Below are 24155 nucleotides of genomic sequence, written 5' to 3' on the forward strand. Positions count from 1 at the left end.
TGTTGCACACAAGTATCGGACGCATGATGGGAGACAAAAATTTAGTTGGCCTAACAGAAAGGGGGAATCAAATATTGAGTGCACACATTTCTAAAGAAACATCATGTCATGAATGTGGCGGCGGTTAACAAGAGGAAGCAAGTGCAAGTAATTTCAAAACTTGTCATAGTCATACGGTAAAAATGCGGGGACATTCCGCAAGAAACGCGAATGAATAATATGAAGTGCCCTCTTTTGCACAGCTTCAAGACGTTTGATATCGGTGGCACATAAAGCATTCCATACTACTGGCGCATATTTAAGTCGGGGAAGGGTGCAAGCTTTGTAGAGAGTTAGAAATACCGTGTGAGAAGAAAACATTTTACAGCTATAGGTGAGGAAACCAAGCATACGCAGAGCAGCAGAACGAATTGCTCTCACATGCTCATGAAATTGAAGCTTCGCATCAAAGACAACACCAAGATCACAAATGCCGTCGACTCGGGCTATTTCGCCATCAGAAAAGTACTGAAATCGGGTTACTTGAGACTTGCGCGTGAATGACATAACTTTAGTTTTTGACGTGTTGATTTCGAGGAAATTAGAAGTACACCAAGAAATAACACTGTAAACATTCTCCTGAAGCAGTAAGCAATCAGAAGGCGAGGTTATGCTTTTCATTATTTTGAAGTCATTAGCATACTGTAGCATGGTGGAATGTTTAACACAAGATACAAGATCATTAATAAAACTATTAAACAGTAGAGGTCCGAGTGTTGACCCTTGGGGTACACCAGACGTAGAAACATTGGTATCAGAGTAGGATTCGGACACACACACAGAGTATAAGCGATGCCGTAAGTACGAGGCAAACGAAACATACAAGAGAGTCAGAAACACCATATAAACCACCAACCAACCAACCAACCAACCAACCAACCAACCATATAAACCAAGCTTACGAAGGGGCAGATCATGGTTCATTAAGTCAAATGCTTTCGAGACGTCAAAATAGATTACATCCATTTGACCACGAGAAAGAACCGCAGGGGAACAGACTGACATGAATGATACAAGATTTGTGACTGTTGATCCCCCAGGCATAAAGCCATGCTGACTGTCTGCAATTTTGCGCATAAAGAACGAGGACGGATTGATATAAATAATGTGTTCGAAGACTTTGGAGCAGGCGCATAAAATACTTATAGGTCTATAATTAGTAACAATGTTATGGCTGCCCGATTTATGGACAGGAATGACCAGGGAAGACTTCCACGGTTGTGGAAGAGCATTTCGTTTTAGAGAAAGATTAAATATGAATACGAGCACAGACGAAAGGATGTCACGATAAACTTTAAGGAAAATAACGAGGATACCGTCGGGTCCCGGTGTCGTTGTGGGCCTTAGTTTACGAATTGAATTGTGGACATCATTCCCAGTAATAACAAACGAGGACAGATGATCACCGTGCATTTGCGTAAAAGAAAAGGCAGAATCTGTGCTGGCCGAGTCATCAAGCACAGATGAAAAGTGTGACGCAAAGATATTTGCCGCGACAGGCGGATTGCATTGCATCACATTGCCGTCAAACAGAGGCATAGTGCTAACATTCTCACGCTTACATTGTTTATGCCATGTCCAAAAATTACGAGGATTGCTTTTTACGTCCATCTTGAATCCCTTCCAAACACGCATTACGGTCTGAGTCAAAAGACTTCTTGAAGAGCCTCCGAGAAACAACGAATTGTTCGTAGTCAAACGCAATTCCAAATTTCTTAAATCTTCTATGAAAATGTCTCTTTTTGCTAAGATAACTGCGTGTGAGAGCAGAAAACCAGATTGGGTATTTGCGCCGACGTGGTATGGTATATGGGACAAACTCAGAAATAGCATTTCTGATAATGTTGGTGAAATTCAACACTGCATCATCAGGATCAATACCGTGTATACACAGAGGAGAAATCGCACGCCGCAAAATGGTGATACATACCAACATAATCTCCCTTACGCAGATCCAGTCCGTCTGGGGTCGCTACGTCCAACGAGACGCTACATCCAACGTGCCGTCACATCCATCGGTGGACGTAACGGCACATTGAATGCAACGGATGGTTGGCTATGACGTCACGATATCAATGTACCGACACGTTAGACGTAACCGCACGGGGGACTTGGTTACCATTTGGATGTAACTGCTCGTTGGACAAGCGGCTTCATGATATGTCGTGTCCTAACTAATATGACATCGATGCAGTTTTGGAATCAGCCACACCGTAACACATAATCGCGGCGTATCCTCGGAATGTTTTTGTTCGTATGTTCATTTTCGTGAGAGTCCGTCAAATTGCGTTGTTTTATGATTTGATATGTTCACAAGTAACGGACAGAATTGCTGTCGTGAGATAATAAATTAGGCCAGGTTCTAAATTACGAGGTTGGTGCAGAAGTTGAAATCCCCAAATCTCAAAATATTCACGAAGTAATACACCCATTAGGTAAAAAACCTGCTGGCGGTCTGTGTCATATTCTGCTCGCCGAAAGTTGGCCTCGCTGAAGGCGGGCCGCTCGTCACGACCAACGTAACGCGTCATTTAATGGGAGTGGGCAGCGCGCGTCCTATAGGTCGACTTCCAAGGAAGCCGTACCGGCGTGTGCTATCGTGGGGGAAACCCAGGCAAAACATCCTGGCAGCACGGACGGACTGTGCGTAAGTAAGCATAAGCAAGCACCAACACAGCTTTACGACAAAGAATGGCGCGAATACAGCGAACGATAAAGGTAAAACAAAGCAGCGACACAGATAACTTCCCGGAATGCAGACGCAGCGTTGCAATTTTCTCTATTTTCAAATTGCCTCCCGTTAACAATACAAAAAGCCATCTGCTGTACACCTAACATTTTATTAATACGCGCGTTGCACCACAAATGTACGTTGCATAAGACTCTGCAGCTGTCATGAACCAATCGATGCCAATCCGTATTACAGGTCACTTCTTTTTATTTAGTTTTCTCCTATTCAAAGAAATGCCTGTGAGATACCGCGTTAGCATCTAGGTTTACACAGGCGTCTATATTGAGCGGCACCTGTGTTCTTTGCGCTACCATTGGAACCACTGTTCCACACTTTCCCATTTCTGTGGATGTAACGGCGCAATCGACGTAACAGCTCGTTGTGTGTGGTTTTCCGTTGGATGTGACGGCTCGTTGTATGTACGGACTTATGGTATGGATGTATCGGCCAGAAAGGGCCGTAAAGTCTCGTTGGATGTAAACGGTCGTTTTTATGTAACAGCAGGGTGGATGTAACGACTCGTTTTTGGATGTAAGTGCACGATGGACGAAACGGCGCGTTGGATGCAGTGGCACGGAATCGATCCAGTCGAGGGGTAGATGACAATGAATGTACGCGCGCGCACAAGAACCGAAGAGAGAGGGGAGTATGGTAAGTGCCAACCAGAAGAATGGGCAAAACTGAACACTCCGAAGAAACATCAAAGTTTGAAAAACACAAGTCTAGAAAATTACCATCCTTGCCAGGTATGTTGTTCAACTGAGCTAGTTGATGAAAGCGCGCAAATAAAGAACATCATTACCCAGATGAAACGCAGAACAATTACATGACACTGTGTCATTAATGAAGTCAACACCTGGAGCATTAAAGTCACCAAGAATTACAACTTTGGAATTCACATTCATAAGCTTCTGCCCTATTGTGAGTGAATAGTTTTCAATAACAGTGACACTAGAACATAGAGAAAAATAATGCACACCTATTAATATTCTGTCGTTATCATGAATGCAACATTCAAGCCAAACACATTCCGGTACAAGTTCCAGATCAGAGTGACGAGATACATTGAAATGAGACCCAACAGCAATAAGTGAACCACCACCACCCTCATTTTGAGTTTGACAGCGATCGGACCTATGAACAGTATAAGACGAAGGAAAAAAAGAGGAACTGGGTATACCTGACCACAACCATGTTTCATTGAAGCATATGACATCAAAACAGCATTCAATCACTTCATTAAAACGCACTACATCTTTTGTCCTAAGACCCAGTACATTCTGATAATAAACGCTGCACTGAGTAATGTCAAACTGATTATGCGGGAGTGAGCCCATTTTCACCTGAAAGACACAAACAAACTATTGTGCGGAGGCTACACGTTGCCCTACGTCATCACTTGCAAAGACCATATGGGGACCGAAGGGACCCGTTCTTTGTGTGTATTTTTTCCTTGTGGTATTTCGTGATAGTTGCGGTAATTTCTGTTGAGTGCTGCCCTCCATAATATTGTCTATGGTCAACGCGGCCCGCGACTCGATTTGAGTTTGACGCCCCTGCTACCGCAAAAAGAGCCGTAGAATAAAAAAAAAAAAAAAAAAAAAAAAAGAAGGGAACTGTCTGCGGATAATGCTTAGCTCAAAAGAGCGTATTACACCACAATGGTAACTGTACAACAACTCCACGTGCTTATCTCTCCGCAGTAGCCTTGGGGGATCCATTAGTTTGACATTGACCGTCTGTGCGTGGAGGGAGGATGCCGCTGGCTCGGATTCTTCGCTCTGTCGGAATGGGTGATTTTATTCGCGACAACCCTTGTCCTCCTGTACATGTGAGATCACATACGCGATGTTAGAATGCATTTAGCTGTGTCGTAATTGCGTTCTACCACAGCTGTCGACTAATTGTGATTCAGGTGCAAATTTATGCAATATGTGCCATAATTTCGCGTTAAATACTTATAAGTTAGCTACTACGACAAAAAACATTGTAGGTGTATGTATCATAAAAGGCAGTTTCTGTTTGTCATTGTTACGGTGAATCACCTCATCCCATCGTTATTCATATAGTTGTTGTTGTGTACATTCGTCAGTGCGCGCGCATTTCAATGGGAAGGGTGAGCACCTCCCCCTGTAACCACCTGTAATCACCCATATTCATTTCGGATGGGAGAAAGTAAAAAGCCAGAAGGTTTGACGAAGATTCTGCTCCCAAGAATACATCGCACAGCAGCGTTACAGATAATTATACAAAAGCAGCGCATAACCCAACCAACCAACAATAGAAATTCACTTAATCCATGGGTATGAAGAAATGGCACAATTCCTGTTTAGAGAACACAAAATGATCTACTGCAGCACCTATAAACTGATTAGACAAAGACGCCGACATGCGTACTGTAGTGACTGTCTCCTGTAGTTAGTTCTACTCGGTATCCACATGCCCCAACGCTGCGAGGCTGACCTTTCCGCTTTTATCGTTCCTTTTTTTTTATTTTTCTGCCAATAAATCCCCACCCCCATTTGTTCGTTTGTGGTTGCGGCCGGCTGTATACGACATGCTCGAGATGCCTTTGCCGTACACTTGCTCAAGAATTCCTCGTTCTCCTCACCCCTCTCCTCCCAACGACGCTGGTGCTAGTCAAGTATTCGTGAGGTGATCTCAACAGGCCCGGTTCGAATGGACATCGAATTCATGCCGAAGTCCCCTTCTACACTGCAAGTGCTCTACAAATTAATGAATGTACCCCTCGCATTGGTGAGCCCACGTGATAAAGCTGCTGTGTCTTTATTGGAATAGATTGTGCAAAATAAAGATTTGTAATTTGTAACAGCCTTTTCTGTGTGCTTCCATTCCTTCGGAACAGTGTTCATTAACTGCATGTCGTTACTGTTAACTTCACATGCACCCCAACAAGAGGGAACAGTTCTAATTACAAGAGCAGAAGAGTTCTATGCATACGGTGGCAAATGCTTCTCTCGAAATGTGTGAAATACACCTCCCCACCGGCAGACGTATATCACTGCTCTGGTAGAAAACATCCCTCCGTTACAGTGTTAAGATTCGAACCACTTGGGTAGAACTGCTTGATTCAGGAGTGGAAATTTATAGCCCTGTAGGGCAGATCACTTTTACCAAGGGCAGAACGTCCCACCGCAAAAGGTATAGCATTTATCTCCAACGCGAAGGCGAATTTCGCCTCCTCGAGGTAGAGGTAGCTCTCCCATGAGGTATAACACATATGCCTTAAGGGGCATAATACTCAATCGTGGACAAGTAGACCTCTTCGACGAAGAGGGTGGAGCTGCCACCCCACTATGGGGTAGAAGTGGCACTTCTAGAACGCACTTCTACCCCAAAAGGTAAAAAAAAAAAAAACTTTTTTTCTTAGAGTGTACCCAATGAAAAAAAAAAAAAAGTTACGTTAAAATTCAGCTGTCCAGTCTCGCCAAATATGTCCGCGTACACCGACCATGGTCGGCGTTGTCAAGCCCGTACCCGGCCCAGTACCTGTATTCCTGGACGTTAAACGTGTGTTCGATACCTTAATCCAGGGCCATCTTATCACAGCATTGCAAAGCAGAGGTGTTGATGGGCGCATGGTATCATGGATAGGAGACTTCCTGGAGAACAGGAGGATCTTCATGCGGACAGAGAACGGTTCGAGCCAGAAGCAGAAAACAGGGGGGAACTGGTGTACCGAAGAGGGGAGCAAAGAAATGGGGGTGACGTTTCGAGCGAAGGCCCTTCTTCAGACTAGATGGACGGATGTGGAGGACATCGGGAAACATGTTGTATATATCGCCCAGCCCGCTAGGGGACGATTCTCTCTGTGTACGTGCGCCTGGCAGCCCTTTTGGTTTTTCGAGCCAGAAGCACACTATGACACTAGGTGTTCCACAGGGAAGTTTCCTCAGCCCTGTGCCATTTAATATTGTACTAGGTGACCTCTCGAAGCACCTCCCTGGTATGCAGATGATGTTTGCATATGGACGTCAGGCAAAGCTCGACCGCGAATACAACAGCGACTTCAGAAAAAAACTTGACACTGTAGTCGACTATACCTGGCGGAACGAGGTATGGATGTCTCGCCGGAGAAGACAGTCGTCCTGCCCTCTACATGTAAAAGTCTAAAGCGGTTCCCGTAGGCTTGGGGACCTGTACTCCGGACATAGTAAAGGAGCACCGCTTTCTGGGCGTAATTCTGGACGCTGGCTCGACTTGGACGCCACACATCAAGAAAATCACTTTGAAGGCAGAGGTTTACTGCATCATCGTGCGTTCCTTGCGCGGCATGAGATGGGGAAGTTCCTGTTAGTCTCCCTTACGACTACATAGGTCCTTGGTGCGGCAGACGGTGCTATACTCTCTGCCTGTCCTTCATGGGCTCTCGAAGGCATCAGAACTCGTGTTTCAAAGAGCACTTGCCCGAAGCTTACGTGTTGTGCTGGGTTTACCTCGAGCAGCTTCCGACAGTTGTGTGTTTGTGGAAGGAAAGGAACTTCTCGTACAAGCATTGCGGATGCAAGAAACACTGCGCCACTACCCGCGCCTTGTGACCCGTCATAGAGAGGGAGAGAGAGAGAAATACATGATGACGATGATATGGGGACCCGTCATAGGAAACATCCACTGGTTCGGAGGATTAGCAGCCGGCGTCATTGCTAATTTTATAAGCTCGTCACTTGTTGCGGAATCGGGCAATTTTGTCCTTTTTCGGCGGCATTTCTCTCATGTTCTAACGACACCCGGGGAGCCGGACCCGCGTGGCCAGAGCCAAAGTGGCTAAAATTGTCGCCTACACATGGGTCCGTTTGCTCGGAGAAGGGTTGTGTACAATAGAAGTATTATTCTCAGTCTTGATGGGACAAGCACTTAGGCAGGCACGTAGACGGGGTAAATTGGTACCAGCCGTTACTGACGACTTATGCCGTCGCCACCTATTACAGGGTTTTGATGGGCCTCTACCTGTGTGACAAGAGATTGCGGAAGTCTCATAGCTGTATGAGAAACACATGTAGCGGCGTCCCTTTGGACACCCGCAACTAGTAAAGACCCAATCGCGGTGTCTTGCGTGGACCTTAGGGGTTTCCTCCTCCTCCGTTGTTTACCAGTTGTGTCCCTCCACTTCTGTGATCAATTAAAGTGCATTGTAGCGAGTGTGTGTTAAGCGCCAGAGGTATGCGACGTCGGCGACTGACAAAGACGTCAAAGCCATGCGACACCGAATAAAACTCTTGAGGACCCCTGTTTCGGGGCAGTCGGGAAACATGTGACCAGAAGTCGGACGTCTCAGCACCAGCCCCCCAAAATTCAGTTTCTAAACATTTATTCCCTCTGCGATGGTTCGTCAATATCGTTTGGTGAAGTGAAGTGTGTGTTGTGATCATCGATTGGGACTTTGTCTGCCAGCCACACCAGGAGGACCATCTGAAAACTGCCATCATCAATCACCAATCCGCTAAAACTTTGATTCCATTTCCTTCCTTATACGTACCAGGACTCTAACCGACCTGTGATTTCGATATTACCGTTGTCTGTTTTTCCCTTTGAACAAACGTTATCATGCTGTTGATAGTGTTCTCGTAATTTTAGTTAGAAATTGTTGCGTTAATTAAATTAGTTGTTGTTAACGTTACTAGCATTTCTCCTTTGTCTAATTGTGTGGCGCATGGGGACGTGTGTCGATTGACATAGGGCAGCCCGACCACTCTTCTTCATTTATTTGTTCGGAACGGTGTTGCTAAGTATCCGCTGTGCGGCCGGAAAACTTTCGCCGGTGAATTCGTCTCACTTTTATCCAGAGGTTAAGGACGGAGACTATTTCACCTGGTGCGATCGCGAGTAGGTCCCAGTGGTATAGCATCCCGGGAACGCACCAGGTTTCCGTGACATCACTGAATTTGAAGAACAAGCTCCCTGTACATTTCATGCCATCTGCACCCCCTGCGGTTTGCGTCATAGACATTACGTTCACCTGTGTTTCTTTCTTTATGTGCCTGGCGTTACAAGTAAGCGAGCTACGAATCCATCCTTCTGTGATTAACCAGTGTGTCCTGAGCATGATGGCAGAGTTCCATTGCTGTCATATCCATGTCTACACGGATTGATCCTGCACACATGACACTTCCTCTTCCGCCTTTGCGATTCATGACATCAGCATTGAAAGGCGTTTCCGGTTATCCCATGTATCGTCATCCGCTGCAGCAGAACTCTATGCAATTATCTAGGTTCTTAGGTAAATACAGACAGCAAAGCCCAATAGTTGGGTCCTCTACTGCGACAGGAAAGTCGCTCTGACTGCGCTTCGTGCACATGTCCCCTACTCGTCGTGCGCTTCACTGGTGTATGCCCTATCCTTGACGCTGTTGTCCAGGGTTATTACGAGATTGTGTTCCAGTGGTTACCTGGTCACTGTGGCATCTCGGGAAACGAAAAGGCGGACTCCTTCGCTGCAGAGGGGCATTGTATGCGAAGATCACATCCCATTCCTTTCCCAGCATCAGATGCTCGTCCGTTACTGCGCAGCGTTGCACAAGACGTTTCCTGTCGACTATGGTTCTCTGACAATTGGACTGACCTGACTCAGCTGCAGCAGCTGGATCCCAACTTACGATTCTGCATCCCCAACCGCACCTCTCGTTCGGCAGAGACGCTCATCCGTCGTCTTCGCTCCACCCCCAGGTGTCCCGTTTTGCTGGCGTGCGCTGTACAGAATGGGGCTCGTGGACTCTCCAATGTGTCTCGTGAATGGTGTAGTGGATGACGCCAACCACGTATTGCTTGAGTGTAGACGATTTACGCCGGAAAGAGAATCGCTTCTGACTGGTGTTTCGCGCATGACAGGTTCTCTCGCCCAGCTCTTGGGTCACTGGGACAGCCCCCGCAATCAAAGCCTCTCTTTGTTCTCCTGAACCAGACTCGACTCAATAATGAAATGTGAGCAATGAATTCCGCACACAAACTATAAGACATATGACGGTGACGGTCTTTTTTTTCTCCTTCTTTTCTTTTTTTTTTTTCTGTGTTCTTCTATTTTTCGTTGTCATCTCGGAGTGTGCTGCGGTTACGCAAAGCTGGCAATGGAGCAGGTAGCGCCCTTAGTGGCTGCTGAAAGCTCTACCCTTTACTCCGTTACCCTTTCCTTTCTTTCTAACCCATATGTAATGTAATCTAGCGTTTTCTAGTGGCGGGTAACCTAACTAGGAAGAATGCCACAATGTCGACGACGCAACACAGATACGACTTTTCGATACCTTATTTTACACCACGGTAACCTGACCCCTCAAATAATCCTTGACCATTACAATCCCGACGAACAAAGAGGCAGCAACTGTTGGTAACAGCGATGCGAATAATATGACGAAATAGCCCCCTCAATGGAGAAAATTCGTGCAGCGGTAGTCCGTCACAACGATGTCGAATGAAATGCGAATTCTACTGCAACCACCAGGCAATCATTCTCTCTCTCTCCGTGTGGTATAGGGCTTCCGGGCTTCCGGAGAACGCGACACGTGCCGAGGATTTTCCGTTCGCGTCAGCTGTTGCACCGCTTGGAGCATTACTCCAGTACCTGTTGCCGTTCTGGAGAAAACATCGTTTATCTAAATCGGATAGTGGCTATTGCGAGCAGAATACGAGTGCTCCCAATCGCGCTTTCAGGCGGACGATTCGCGATTGTGCTTCCACAGTGTTGACGAAGTGCGTCATATTGCGCACACCTACTTCGAGATGCAGCTGCCGGGTTTGTTTACCGTGCCGGACTGGGTAATTTTGGGTGTTACTGCGGCTGTACTGCTGTACCTGTAAGTAGGAAGAGCTATGATATTTTTTTCTTGTGAGTGCTTGCAGCGATGTATCACCGCAACTAAGTGCCTATGAACTCGTTTCGTACAGTCTATTTCCATCTTCCATGCACTGCAGTAATCACACTTTGTAATAAAAATTACTTGCCATGTATACTGTCATCCGGGAAATTAGAAAGGAACAGAGGGAGGTAGAAAAGAAAGAAATTTAGCAAAGAACTGTTACGTGCAAAGGCCATCCTGATTTAATTTTTAGAAGTCGCAAGGGTTTCTGTGTCGTAGTACATTGAAATACTGATTTTTTAGAACGCCTTGTGATCTGTTCTGTTGTGAGTCAGAAGTTACACGGTTAAAAGTAACGATTCCGAAACTACCCAGCGTCAATAATTTAGTATAATTTAGTATATAATATAGCGATATAGTATATAATATATATATATAGTATATAATAATTTAGTGTATAATAATAGTATAATTTAATAGCTTGTTGTTCCTCTGATTTTTCTATTTCCTTTTGGGAGTTGAAACTCTAAGCGAGGGCGACAGTACAGTGTGTAAATCAGAGATAATTTCAGTGGTCCTGAACACTGCAATGTTCAAATCGTTTGTGACGGATAACATATTTTCTCGAATCGTTTTTCATATTTTCGGTACCAGATTTGGAAAGGCAGCTTATCTGTTCCTTTTGACAAAACATGATTAAGAACGCGGAGGGACAGGGACGAACACACACAGGCGTTCGCCTCCGCGTGTGTTCTTCTTCTTCTTCGTCCCTGTTCTTAATCATGTTCTCACCCAACCAACACTCTCTACACCTTCTCGCACCCCTTTTGACAAGTCAGACGGACTATTTCAATATGGAATTCTACACATACAGTCCGGTCACGCAATAACTACATCGCTCCCGTCCTTTGTGTGTATTTTTACTTTATGGTATTTCATGATAGTTGCGGTCAGTTCTGTTCAGTGCTGCCCTCCATAATATTGTCTATGGTCAACGCGGCCCGCAACTGGATTTGAGTTTGACGGCCGTGCTACCGCAAAAACAGCCGTAGAATGAAAAATAAAATAAAAAAGGAAACTGTCTGCGGATAATGCTTAGCTCAAAAGAGCGTATTACACCACAACGGTAAATGTACAACAACTCCACGTGCTTATCTCTCCGCAGTAGCCTTGGGGGATCCATTAGTTTGACATTGACCGTATGTGTGTGGAGTGAGGATGCCGCTGGCTCGGATTCTTCGCTCTGTCGGAATGGGTGATTTTATTCGCGACAACCCTTGTCCTCCTGTACATGTGAAATCACATACGCGATGTTAGAATGCATTTAGCTGTGTTGTAATTGCATTCTACCACAGCTGTCGGCTGATTGTGATTCAGGTGCAAACTTATGCAATATGTGCCATAATTTCGCGTTAAATACTTATAAGTCAGCTACTACGACAAAAACACTGTAGGTGTATCTATCATAAAAGGTGGTTTCTGTTTGTCATTGTTACGGTGAATCACCTCATCCCATCGTTATTCATGTAGTTGTTGTTGTGCACATTCGTCAGTGCGCGCGCATTTCAATGGAAAGGGTGAGCACTTCCCCCTGTAACTACCTGTAACCAGCACAGGGTGTAGCATTTTAATGACGTGTAAGCATGTGGGCGAACAATTGTAGGGTAAACAACGCTCTGGAAACCTGTAATCTGGAAACCTGCAAGGTGACTGTCGCGAACGACACTTTAGAGGCGCAGTGCATTCAATTCAAATCATTTTTTTAAATATTCCTTTCGGATGGGAGAAAGTAAAAAGCCAGAAGGCTTGACGAAGATTCTGCTCCCAAGAATACATCGTACAGCAGCGGTACAGAGAATTATACACAAGAAGCACATAAACAATAGAAATTCACTTAATCCATGGATATAAAGAAATGGCACAATTCCTGTTTAGAGAACACGAAATGGTCTACTGCAGCACCTATAAATTGATTAAACGAAGACGCCGACATGCGTACTGTAGTGACTGTTTCCTGTAGTTAGTTCTACATATCGGTATCTACATGCCCCAGTGCTGCCTGGCTGACCTTTCCCCTTTTATCTTTCCTTTTCCTTTTTTATTTTTCTGCCAATAAATTCCCCGCCCCCTATTTGTTCGTTTGCGGTTGCGGCCGATTGTATACGACATGCTCGAGATGCCTTTGCCGCAGCGAGTCGAACCGAAACGTTTAACGGTCCGGTTCGGTTTAGGTTCGGCGATAAGGGTTCGGATCCGGTTCAGGTCCAGAAGGCAATTATAATGGTTCAAACCGGTTCTTTCCGAACGGTTCAGGAACGACGGGTGCGAATGAAGCAGGTTAAAAGAAGCTTCCGTGTGTGTGTTACAGTGTTTGAAGTGGGCAGGAAGGCGTCAGTGGTGGTTCAGGATTTTGAAAGAGTTTCTGCGACATGAAAGACAAGATTAGTAGCGGGTACAAGAAGAGCATACCCACGAATTACCCACGTATCCCTGCAGAGCCAGCCCAGGACGCATAATCCCCGTGAACGACATGCCGCTACCCCAGCCAGCTGGCAGACTTCTCCGTAATAACTGGCCACCAACCGACCAATCATCTACTAAGTGGCTGGAGCGTCTGCGATCAGCGCCGCTCCTCATCTCTCACATACGAGTTTTCAACTGTATCTGTAAGCTTGTAAAGATTATGGTACCCATCTACGTGGATGCGGATCGATGATGACGGAATGTCCCGGAGCACTGGATGTGCTCTCAACCCGTGGCCTCATTCCAGCAGGACTGCCTGGATAGAACTGGCTAGCTGCTGCCTTGGCACGCGACGGTGGTACATTGCCGTCGTCCACGGGCCGTTATATCATCCCTCCCCCCCCCCCCCCCCCCCTCATACGCGGATCGGTGCTTGCGGTAGAGGTCCGCGTCGATACCACGGAGAGAAGAATGAAATGTTGTAGTGAACGAGGCAATTAAACATGGAAGAACAGAGACAACACAAGCCTCACAACGTCTAGTTGCATACTTTCGTTTTCGAAATTGCTGCGGAAGATCCTGTTTCGTTACGTGAGAAGGATGCTACCCGTGTCATGAGTGTGTTTGTCTGTGTGAATATCGAAGTGACAGGCAAGTATGTAATATCTTAGCGTGGCTCGGTATATGGGAAGAGACTGTAGCTAGCATGGCTTAGTTTGTAGCATCCCTGACCGGCAGTCAGAGGCTCTGAGTTCGAATCCCACTGCTGGTGCCTCTTCTTCAACTGCCAGCATTCATTTCAAGAGGAGACTGAGGACGTCATGTGGATAAGGCATGGCACACGGCTTGCGGTTGTGACAGCGGATGCAGCAGAATGGTGTTGTGCACAAGTATACTCCGATTCGGGCGGGTTCCAATGAAGAGCTGAAGCAGTGTCGGCCCAAGAAGATCGAGTTGGACAACAGTACGTGAGCGGTGAGCTCCAAGCATTGTCGCCAGGGATCTCATTCTCGTCAAAGTAATCGACCTCGATTGCTTCGTGTCTCGCCTGTCATTGGTCGTTACGTAAAGAATGCGTGAAGAACAGAAATGAATGACACGCGCCCTCAACCAATACTCGAGCTCTTGATCCTGCAATCTTCGTGATAGAGTAGATGAATCATGAAGAGCACAGGCTCAAGTGGTCGACTATTGGTATAGGGCCCTTGACATTCATCGCTGCTCTTCAAGCCTTCTTCACGTAACGAGCAATGACAGGTGAGACACAACGTAATCAAGGCCGATTACTTCGAGGAGAATGGGACCCCTAGGGTGTGAGAGAACTACCTCGGGAGAACAATCTCGGAGCATGCGTATGGTGGCCGGGAAGAGGGCTCACTGTGGTTTCCCTGCGGGTCCCCGGCAGAACGGTGGTGCTCGCCGCGCGGTTCATCATGTGTAGAAGTGGGTCTCTGCATGAGCCCTTATCGGCGATGATGGAGAACCCACCTGAGGGCCGGACGGGCTGAGCTTCTAAGCTCGCTGTCTCACTCCACGACTGCGTCGATAGCACTTATAGCTGCCGACTTCGCACCAAGCAATAATGGCTCGTCGTCGTCGTCCCCAGGCCGTTACGGGGGCGTCCTGTCTCAACGGCACTGCAGCGTGATCGGGCAACTCCCTCTCAGTTTTTCCGATTTTTCAATGTGTTTTATCAAGTTTAATCGTACAACCGCAAGGCACATTCCAGGGAAAATACATTGGTCATTTTGATATAATAGACCCATTATACGTTTTTTTTTTAATTATTGACGGTTTGATGAATTCAGCACGGTTTCGAACAGCGCATGTAATAGAGCGAGTGATTGGGTTGGACTGTTTCAATTAAAAAATTATAAAAAAAAGCCCAGTGCTGGCTAGGACGATGAGGTTTTGAACAGTCGTGTCATTTCATTCACTATGCTTGACCATAGTCAAGTTTATCGCCATGGAGCATGGGGTTGGGGGGGGGGAGGTAATGGCATGATCAGCTCGCCGTTGTATGCCGCTCACGCGTAGGCGTCGTTGCGACGATAGCGCGCGCACACACATACACACACAAAAAGGATGGATGGAGGATGACTGGTGGAGACAAGTGGAGGGTGCGTAAGTCCGTCGCGGATCGCAAAGTTTTAGAGGTGTCGCCGTGGAGCGAAAAATTCCAAGAGGCCAACAGCGAGTCTTCTGGTGAATGGGGCAACATCTCGACAAGTGTTTTACGATCCATACGTGTGGGTGACGCAACTACGAGGCGATGCTCTATGGAACCTAATAAGAATCCTTGTTGGCACTGCAACATCACTGTTGCCCTAGAATTGTTTGCTTATGACGAAATCGAAAGGGCCTTGACTTGACAAAACAAAGCTAGTTCACCACATCAACGAGTTTTACTGAACATGAGAGAACTGATGTTCTGAGGCTGGAACAACATAGAAGGGAGAAATACATACAAGAAAGGAGGATGAGTGAGAGAGAGTGGCTGGTTTGTCCCTTCAGATGACGCACCCTGGAAGTCGCTGAGAAGGCGTGTTAGCTTAGCTCAATTGGTAGATCCCTGGACCGGCAATCCAGTAGATGTGGGTTCGAGTCCTACAGCTGGCTAACCTTTTCAGTGACTTTCATCTTTCATCGAGTTTTACTGTTCTATTTCCTTTTCTTTATTTGATATAATGTCTCTTTCACGCAGCCAACCGTTACATGTATGAAGAAAGCTATGTTCATTTGTGTGCAGGTATGCTGCGAGACACCGGAACTATTGGAAGAACCAAAATGTCAAACAGGAGCCGTACGCTCTCATTTTCGGGCCATTTCTTAAGCTACTTTACATGGTAGGTTTCGTACTAGCGAGTAACTAGCGTCTGCAACACGCCCATGCAGATTATGTTACCGTACGACGCATTGATTGTGTGATGCACGTTGACGCCATTCTCGAATCTTCTTTGCAGACCTTTTTTGCGCTTGACCAAGAAAGATATCAGAAATATGGAAAAGTGTTCGGGTAAGTGATATGGAAGTGACCTGAGCACTTTATACATGCAAATACACTAGATTTGTGTTAGCCAAAAATCTTTGATACACCTCCACAGAGTCTACGAAGGTGGAAAGCCAACACTGTTCGTCGCCGAGCCCGAGATCATTAAGAAGGTTCTGGTGAAGGATTTTGCCTCGCTTCCAAATAGAAGGGTAGGTATAATGTTACACCCACATATAAAATGTACTATATGTTTAGCAAAGTAACATGCAAGAGTGCCGGTGTAATTAACATGTAGGTGGCGTTTTGCTCCCTGAGCATGAGAAGGCACGAAGATCAGAGACACAAAAGGGCAGACGCAACAACAGCAAAGTTTAACATTTATTCCGCAATAAACACTTTTAGCAGTGGAAACGAGATCCACCAAAGGCACCAAGCCGGCTCCCAGTTCTAGCCGGCTATTAATTACATGTGTAGGACAAATGCAGCCAGCCAGGGTTGACGATAAGATTATACAACTCTGTTGAATCAGGTCTCGCTACTGTGTAAGATGAGAAAACAGGCGTATGTTGGAGTTTTTCAGCACAATGTGATGAATGGCGCTGTTTGTTTATGCGCTTAATTTGATGTGACCTTCAGAATAACCCCCCCCCCCCCATGCTACTCACCTTTCCTTTCTCACGTGGTCCCATTCTGTTAATCTCCCACAGCGCATGACCTTCCAGGACTCTTTATTGGACAACATGATGAGCATTGCTCCAGTGGAACGATGGCGCAAAATTCGTCCCGCAGTGAGCCCTGCTTTCTCTACGGGAAAGCTGAAGAGGGTAGGTGTTGCTCTCAAAGCCACGACAAATGCAATGCTGACTGTCCCAGTATTTCCAAAAACTCACTTTCTTCGAATACATATATTGTCTTACAGATGACTGCACTCATTGAAGACTGCGCAAGAATCACGAGGGAGCATTTGCAAAAGGCAGCGGAGAAGAACGATAATATTGACGCAAAGCAGTTAGCACCTTATATTAATTGCGGACGAGCCATGCTGACGAATTTATTCTGAAGCTACTACGAAACTTTTCAGGTTTTTCGGGCATTTTTCCTTAGATACCATTGCAAGATGTGCATTTGGAACGAACCTGGATTCTTATTCCGATCAGACGAACTCGTTCGTGTCAAAGGCAAGAGAAGCCTTTGGACAAGATCTGAACCTGAAAATTATATTGTTCTGTAAGTCACATCCAATTTTTCGCTCGATGTAAGTGACCTTCCAGTTTCGAATTGCAATTGTTGTTGTGATGTTTACTCTTCCCATAAACGTTTCACTTTTCTTTTTTTATTAATTCTCCTTACAGTTTTGTTCCCTGGGCTATTTAAACTTCTGAAAATAAAACCATTCAATTCGGAGGTGTTCCAGTACTTCAAATCACTTTCAGTGAATATTATAAAACAGAGGCAGGAAAACGACAATGTAAGCACGCCTATCCACGAACTGGCTTTCAGTTAATTTCCAGGCGCTAGCCTCATGATTATGCTACCTTTCTTGTTTGAGTTTCTGGATTGGTTTGCTGCGGGAACTAAATTGCACAGTGCACTTGGCATTGCCCATGACTGCCTCGCCATCCTTACAGCGCAACGAAGATTTTCTGCAACTAATGATGGATGCTCAAGAAGGGAACCTCGCAGCCCCAACAGAAAACACAAAAAGCCGTGACGACGAACTTTACAACTTGGGTGACGATGAGAAGACCGTACAGTTTTCGTCAGACAAAAGTATGCGCTCGCGCGGAACCTGGCGTCTTGCTTTTCAGTTGCACAAATGAAGTTGTATTGCCAGTACGGACGGACAGAAACATGTAACGTATTCGTTTGTGGGTCTTCCTTCATGTCAGCTGTCACAGAGGATGAGGCTATGGCACAGTGCGTGCTGTTCTTCCTCGCTGGCCAAGACACAACTTCGTCTGTTATTTCATTTACCATTTACCTACTGGCGTTGCACCCGGAAATACAAGACAAACTGAGGGAGGAGGTGAACGAGTGCTTCGCCAAACACGTAAGTCGCTTGGTACCCTTCGCGAAGCTTTTTCGGGACGCGTAGTCCGTTCGTTATTTTCTACTCCAGGTCACATTACTTCTGAGGTAGTTACACAGCAAGGTCATATCCTGTAAATGTGTACATCCGGCAATGACAGCAGTGGTCAAGTTATGAGATCTCAGTTCTTTCGGCACTTTTAGAGGTGCAGCCTCGTTACTTTATTGTGCGTTCATTGCTCTCGGTTGCTGCATTCGAATAGTTTGTTCAAGTGTCTTGTGTGTTTCCAGAACAACCGACCACCCTTTGATGTGATATCGAAACAGAAATACCTGAATGCAGTTATTTCGGAATCTATGAGGATATTTCCCCCTGCTGTCAGGTGCGTATCGTTTCTAGCTTATATGTATGGTATCCCTGCTGTATTTCAGCCTAGTCAACTGAGCAAGTATTTCCGGAATGCTATACAGAACGGTGGTGGTGGCTTGCCTTTGTTGGCATCGTCGTAGCGCGAGTTGCTTATGAAGTACATGAAATAGAAGGCCATTGCCATACAAGCCGTGTCCATATGACGAGGGTACGGACTAGTGCATCGCAGCCGGCTCCATGTATAGCTTATACGCCATGCCGCTATTCCTGAGGAAGGTGTCGGCATAGCAACCAAGTTTCTGGCTAGTATGCATGACTCCAACGCACCACTGCTGTGCACGGAGAGCGTAGGTATCCAGGGGCCTTTTGCATTTGTAGTTGTCGATACCCTAAAGGTGTGCTTAAGGCGCTAGGAGGCCAGATTACTTTCCAGTAGATCTCTGGATACATCATAATTCGCGGCAACGAACAAGTGGAATCGATGTCTGCAGCGACCCAGCGCAACCGTAAAGCCGTGTCCTTCATACTCTCGAAAGGCGACAGAAGATCCAATGTTTCAGTGATAGTCTCAGCCCTGGCCACTGAACAGTGGCGTCATGACATCACTATCCTCCTTCACCATGAGAAGGCGTAACAGGGGGCGAACGTCTCCTTTAGCACTCCTTTTCGGTAACTGGGACTTAGAAGCGCAATACTCTGCACAACCTGCAATGTCCGATCGACTATTGGGCACTCCTCATGACCTGCCAACGCTAATCGAGAGAACGACGCCTCCTTATGCGTCAAATAGAACCCGTCTACATGATACCGTTCAGTATATTCAGTATTCTTTGACTTTCGCGTGATCTTGCACACCAACAACAACAACAACTACTAAATCATGACTATGGCCTGGGGTGATTCACCGCTTGAGAGCAGTACACTACCCCATTACACGAGAAGCATGTGAAATATGAAAATGAAGTTATGTGCAAGTACAACTCTTGAACTTCCGTCCACTAGTTGCGCAACGCTACGTCACACAAAAGCAAGAAGCACATGAAAGAAGTGCCAATGGCACACACCAGCACACCAGCGCTCTTCGATCGCTTGTGATTTTATCACTACCGCCATCATTACCGCCGTGGTGGTAATGATGTAAACAGCTTGTCGCGCCGCCACCATAATGAAGTGTATTGCAGGATATTTTTTTAAAGAAACAAACAAATAGCTCAGAGAGAGCGAACTACTCTCACTGAATCCACTGCACTTGTTGCTGTTACACCTTGTCTGGTACACGCTGATTCGTTGGTGTTTTGTTGAACTTCGTGACAATACATCGAAACATCAATTAGGGTAACTAAAAACATAAAGAATAGCAACTACTTTTATTCTAGGATTGAACGTTCGACAACGGAGCCATATAGAATTGATGGTACAAATATCGTCGTTCCTGAGGAATGCGTCGTGGCTATACCAGTCTATGCCATGCACCACGACGCCCAGTATTTCCCTGAGCCAGAGAAATTCGATCCTGAAAGGTATGAGTGAGACATTCAGATAGTCGCATGAGTGCTCATATGATATACAGGGTGTCCCAGAAAACGTGTCATTGAATTATAATAAAAAAACTACGCCACCTAGAATCATGCGGTCAACAGCATTTGTTCTTATTAGGTTTTTGCCACCTCCTAATGTGAATGTCATGTACTCCAAGTTTAATATTGTAAATATTTGCGAACTGAACTCGGAAATTTGCCAAGTAAAGGTCACTTTTTTACCCCACCAATATGAAGACCGTGCCGAATTCACTCAAATTCATGATAATTCACAGTGATACTCACGAGCTATCCCATCGGAAAAAATAGCCGAATATCATGCTTTTCGGAGCACCGGACCATAGCGCGCGATGACTTTTTGAGCGCAATCGCTCCCAGTGCGACGAAAGGAGGTTCCGAAGCCAGCCCACAGAGTGATAGTAGAAAAAGTAACAGTTCCTAAATTTGGGAGAGGGAAAGCATTATCCCAGCGAATGTCGGACGTGATAAGCCGTGCCTGTTTTCTCTCTTTCTGCGGTGTCGGGGAGGGCTGAGTTTCCAACCTCCTTTCGTCGGACTGACAAAGATTGCGCTGAAAAATTCATCGTGCGCTATTCTGTGCGACCTCCGTAGAGTATGATGTTCGGCTATTTTTTTTCCGATGGGATAGCTTCTGAATATCCCTGTCAATTATCATTAATTTGACTAAATTAGACACGCTCTTCACATTGGTAGGGTAAAAAAGTGACCTTTACTAGGCAAATTTCCGACTTAAGCTCGCAAAAATTTACATAATTAAATTTACGTTACACGACATTCGCACGAGGAGGTGGCAAAAACCCAGTAAGAACAAATGCCATTGACCGCATGACTCTAGGTGGTGTAGTTTTTTTATTATAATTCAATTACACGTTTTCTGGGACACCCTGTATAGATCCTATCAGTGCTCACATGGTATGGATGTATGATCCATCCATGGCTTGCATAGGTGTCATCCTATAGGGAAATTATGCGTTTTTCAGATTCAGCGACGAGAACCTATCGTCTATCCGGCCTTACACGTATCTACCATTCGGTGCGGGCCCGAGGAACTGCGTTGGTATGAGGTTCGCCCTGCACGCTGTCAAACTATGTCTTATGAATGCCATCCACTGCGCCAGATTTGTCCGAACCCCAGAAACTCAGGTAACCTTACGGGCCTTATATGTGACAAACTTGGTCTGCTGTAGACGCAACTATGTTGATCTGTCAATTTTGTTCAGCATACCAGCTGATCTAAATCATTGTTCAAATAGAGCTGAAACATAATAGTAGCCTTTGTTTCTTGTTCTGAACAGGTTCCACTGAGCTTCTACAAGGGGTTTGGAGTTCTGAATGCCAAAGACATAACTCTTGGAGTTCGTCCACTCCACTCTCCACCGAACTGAGGTTGTGGTCCTTGAGGCGACAGATTTGCTTGCGTTCATTTCAGCTTCAGCATTCCTGAACCGCAGGGCGCAATATGGGAGTCTCTATACACGACCTCCTACAGGAACACCCACCTGAACGGCGTGACGGCATCTGTATATTTCACACTACTCCTAAAGATCTTGGGGTCTTATACATATATAAGGGTCACCGCGTCCATTCAATAATCAAAAAATATCAAGCATGTATTTTGTGTTCGTCCTACATTTTTTTTCGTCCTGCACGTGCGTTTTCTGAAGGTACACAAATCAAACTAGAACATTAACACAGTTCATGTGGAATTATTGACGTTTGGATAATCCTGGCACGTTACCTTGAGGGACTGAGGTAGGTATTACATAGTGATATATATAAGGGGTGCTTTTCTTGAAAGACACGACTACAATTGCAACCCTTGGCGTATACCGTCCCCGGTTAATATGTAAACTTTCGCAATGTGAACCGCCCATAATATCGAACCAAACAGCATTATATTGTGAAAAAAAGAAAATAACTCGGTTATCAGCCTCTACCTGTGCGCGTACTGCGTGGAACTCGTAGTCGTAAGAACATCCGAAACTTTAATTGCTTGAGTCTCATCCCCGTTGTCTTCGAGGAATTGGAGCGCTGTTTACAGCCCTTCCCGAGCCATTGCCGCTGCGTCAACTGGCGTAGCACTGCGCGCATTGTCACAAGAAACGTCCAAGCAGTTTGAAGACTCCCCGTCGGATTCTGGTTGCCCACCGTCGCCACAATTGCGTCATCAGTCAACGCCTTTCCGATGTCCGCTGCGTCGTCAATGCTGAGAAATTCCGGGTGGCAATCATAAGGCCGAAATTGATAAGGCAGAATTATCAGAAGGCTGAAAATCAAAAGGACGAAGAATCAAAACACCCAACAATCAGAAGGCCGAAAATTCACAAAACCGAACTGTCAGAAGGCCGAAAAGTAAAAAAACACGAATTATCGAAAGGCCGAAAAATAAGGAACCCAACATATGAAAATTGTTATTCTGACTGCGTTAAAAAATAGCTCTACAAATTGAGAAGGATAGACTTCTTGGGAATTAATACACCGAACAAATTATTTCACCGAACTTCGCGTTAATAACGTACGTTCTATCAAACACGGGGAAAACAAAAAGGGAAAAATAGACATATGAACCACTGTGTTATTTATGTGTTTTTGTACATAATGCGAATAAGTTAAATTGAAAAATTGGGAGCTATCAGATGACATTTTCAATTCTCATCCCATTTTCAACAAAGGCTTCAACTACAGTCACTAAATAGCTACGCTTAGTGACTCTATTTGAAGCTATACTAGATATACTATGAAGCTAGTCACTACATAGCTACGCTATTTAGTGAATAGTAAATAGCTACGCGCGGCTATTTAGTGACACTAGCTTCAACCTAGGTCATTCCTAAAACCAGTTCCCTATGGTAAGCTCTGACTCAAAACCGCACCTAATAGATCGGCCTTTCGATAAGTAGCGTGAGTGGCTGAGTGAATCGCCTGGGACGGCTGATGACCATTCTGGAAGAAATCAAATATGTGCTCCTGTGTCAGGGGACAAGCGTGGTCATTATACAGTTCTTGAAATAGAACGGTACAGAAAGTTGCAGGCGAAGCCAAAAAAATGATAATAAGAAATCCTACAGATCTTGTCATAGAGATCCTATCTAGGGGTAAATTAACGATGATCATTAACTGGGCTTAATTTTATTTTGTAGAGCAAGCGATTCAGACGGTTGCTTGTTCAACAACTAATAAATCGTGAGTATGACCGGGGGTGATTCACCACTAGAAAGCAGACTCTACACCATAAACATTAGATGTGAGATATGAGAATGAAGTTAAAGTCATGTGCAAGTACAGCAATTGAACTGACCTCCACTGGCTGCGCTACGCAAAAAGGCAGGTGAGGAAAAAAAAACACACACGAAAGAAGCACCAATGGTCATTGAAATACAGAGTATGGCTCTACAGCGTCTGGAGCTTGTTGCTTGTTCAAATCACGTTCGGGTCACCAATTGTAGACAAACACTATCTACTCTGCAATTCATTCACTGGGTGATACAAGTCATTGACTGGCATTCATCCACCAGGCACTTTCTTTTTGTAGTAAACATGATGTAGCGTGTGACTGTGATGCCTGCCAGAGACTTGTTTTTATACAGTTGACACGGATAACGCCCGCCAATTAAATAAGCTTCGCTTCAGAGTAGCGACACTGAGGTCCCAGGCAGAGCATGAGCGCCACCTTTGTCCCTCATCCGAACAAATGTTTGACAAACCGTCCTGGCAAAGAGCACGAAAAACTGCCTTGGTGTCCACAAATCAACGCCAACTGCCCCTGTCATGGCTGAAGCTAAGGAGCCTTCATGGTCTTCATGCGGACGGCACATAATCTCTTGGGCACAATATGAGGCTCTCCACTCGCCATTACCGTCACACATTAGTGCGCGACATTCTTCGGCGACCAGCATCCAGGTACTGCCAAGCTGATTTAGCTCACCGCAGCCTCATTCCCAAGCACAAAAAACTGACTCTATCCGCAGTCCCACAATGGGCCCTTCAGGCACCACCTGTGCATGTCACTGTCCCTGGTTTGGCTTCCAAAAAGTCAGCCACGACAATTGTTCTTCGCCAACTGAGTCTGAGCATGCTTCATCGCGATGAAGGTAGAATTAAAATATTTACTGGCGGCTCATCGACACACACACAACATACAGGGTGTCCCAGCTAAGTGTATACA

At 45.6% G+C, this 24155-nt stretch overlaps 1 protein-coding gene across 1 annotated transcript; it reads left to right on the forward strand.

Annotated features, from left to right (window-relative positions):
• The first annotated feature begins 10284 nt into the window (after positions 1-10284).
• On the forward strand, positions 10285-21601 carry LOC135386039 (cytochrome P450 3A24-like). Its single transcript, XM_064615756.1, has 14 exons — positions 10285-10575; positions 15791-15887; positions 16005-16057; positions 16146-16242; positions 16741-16857; positions 16953-17041; positions 17115-17260; positions 17386-17501; positions 17662-17803; positions 17923-18083; positions 18353-18444; positions 19808-19951; positions 20971-21133; positions 21286-21601. The coding sequence occupies exons 1-14, from the start codon at positions 10502-10504 to the stop codon at positions 21373-21375; spliced, it is 1581 nt and encodes a 526-aa protein (XP_064471826.1). The 5' UTR covers positions 10285-10501; the 3' UTR covers positions 21376-21601.
• Positions 21602-24155: the final 2554 nt, after the last annotated feature.

This window comes from Ornithodoros turicata, chromosome 2, assembly GCF_037126465.1.
Source record: "Ornithodoros turicata isolate Travis chromosome 2, ASM3712646v1, whole genome shotgun sequence".
Lineage (NCBI taxonomy): Eukaryota > Metazoa > Arthropoda > Arachnida > Ixodida > Argasidae > Ornithodoros > Ornithodoros turicata.

What these genes read in the sequence shown, in the direction of transcription:
- LOC135386039 (XM_064615756.1), top strand. Translation starts at nt 10,502, where the DNA reads ATGCAGCTGCCGGGTTTGTTTACCGTGCCGGACTGGGTAATTTTGGGT. An exon ending in TTCTTAAGCTACTTTACATG is followed by an intron (nt 15,888 to 16,004) that starts GTAGGTTTCGTA and finishes TCTTCTTTGCAG; the next exon opens with ACCTTTTTTGCGCTTGACCA. An exon ending in ACGAGTGCTTCGCCAAACAC is followed by an intron (nt 18,084 to 18,352) that starts GTAAGTCGCTTG and finishes GTGTGTTTCCAG; the next exon opens with AACAACCGACCACCCTTTGA.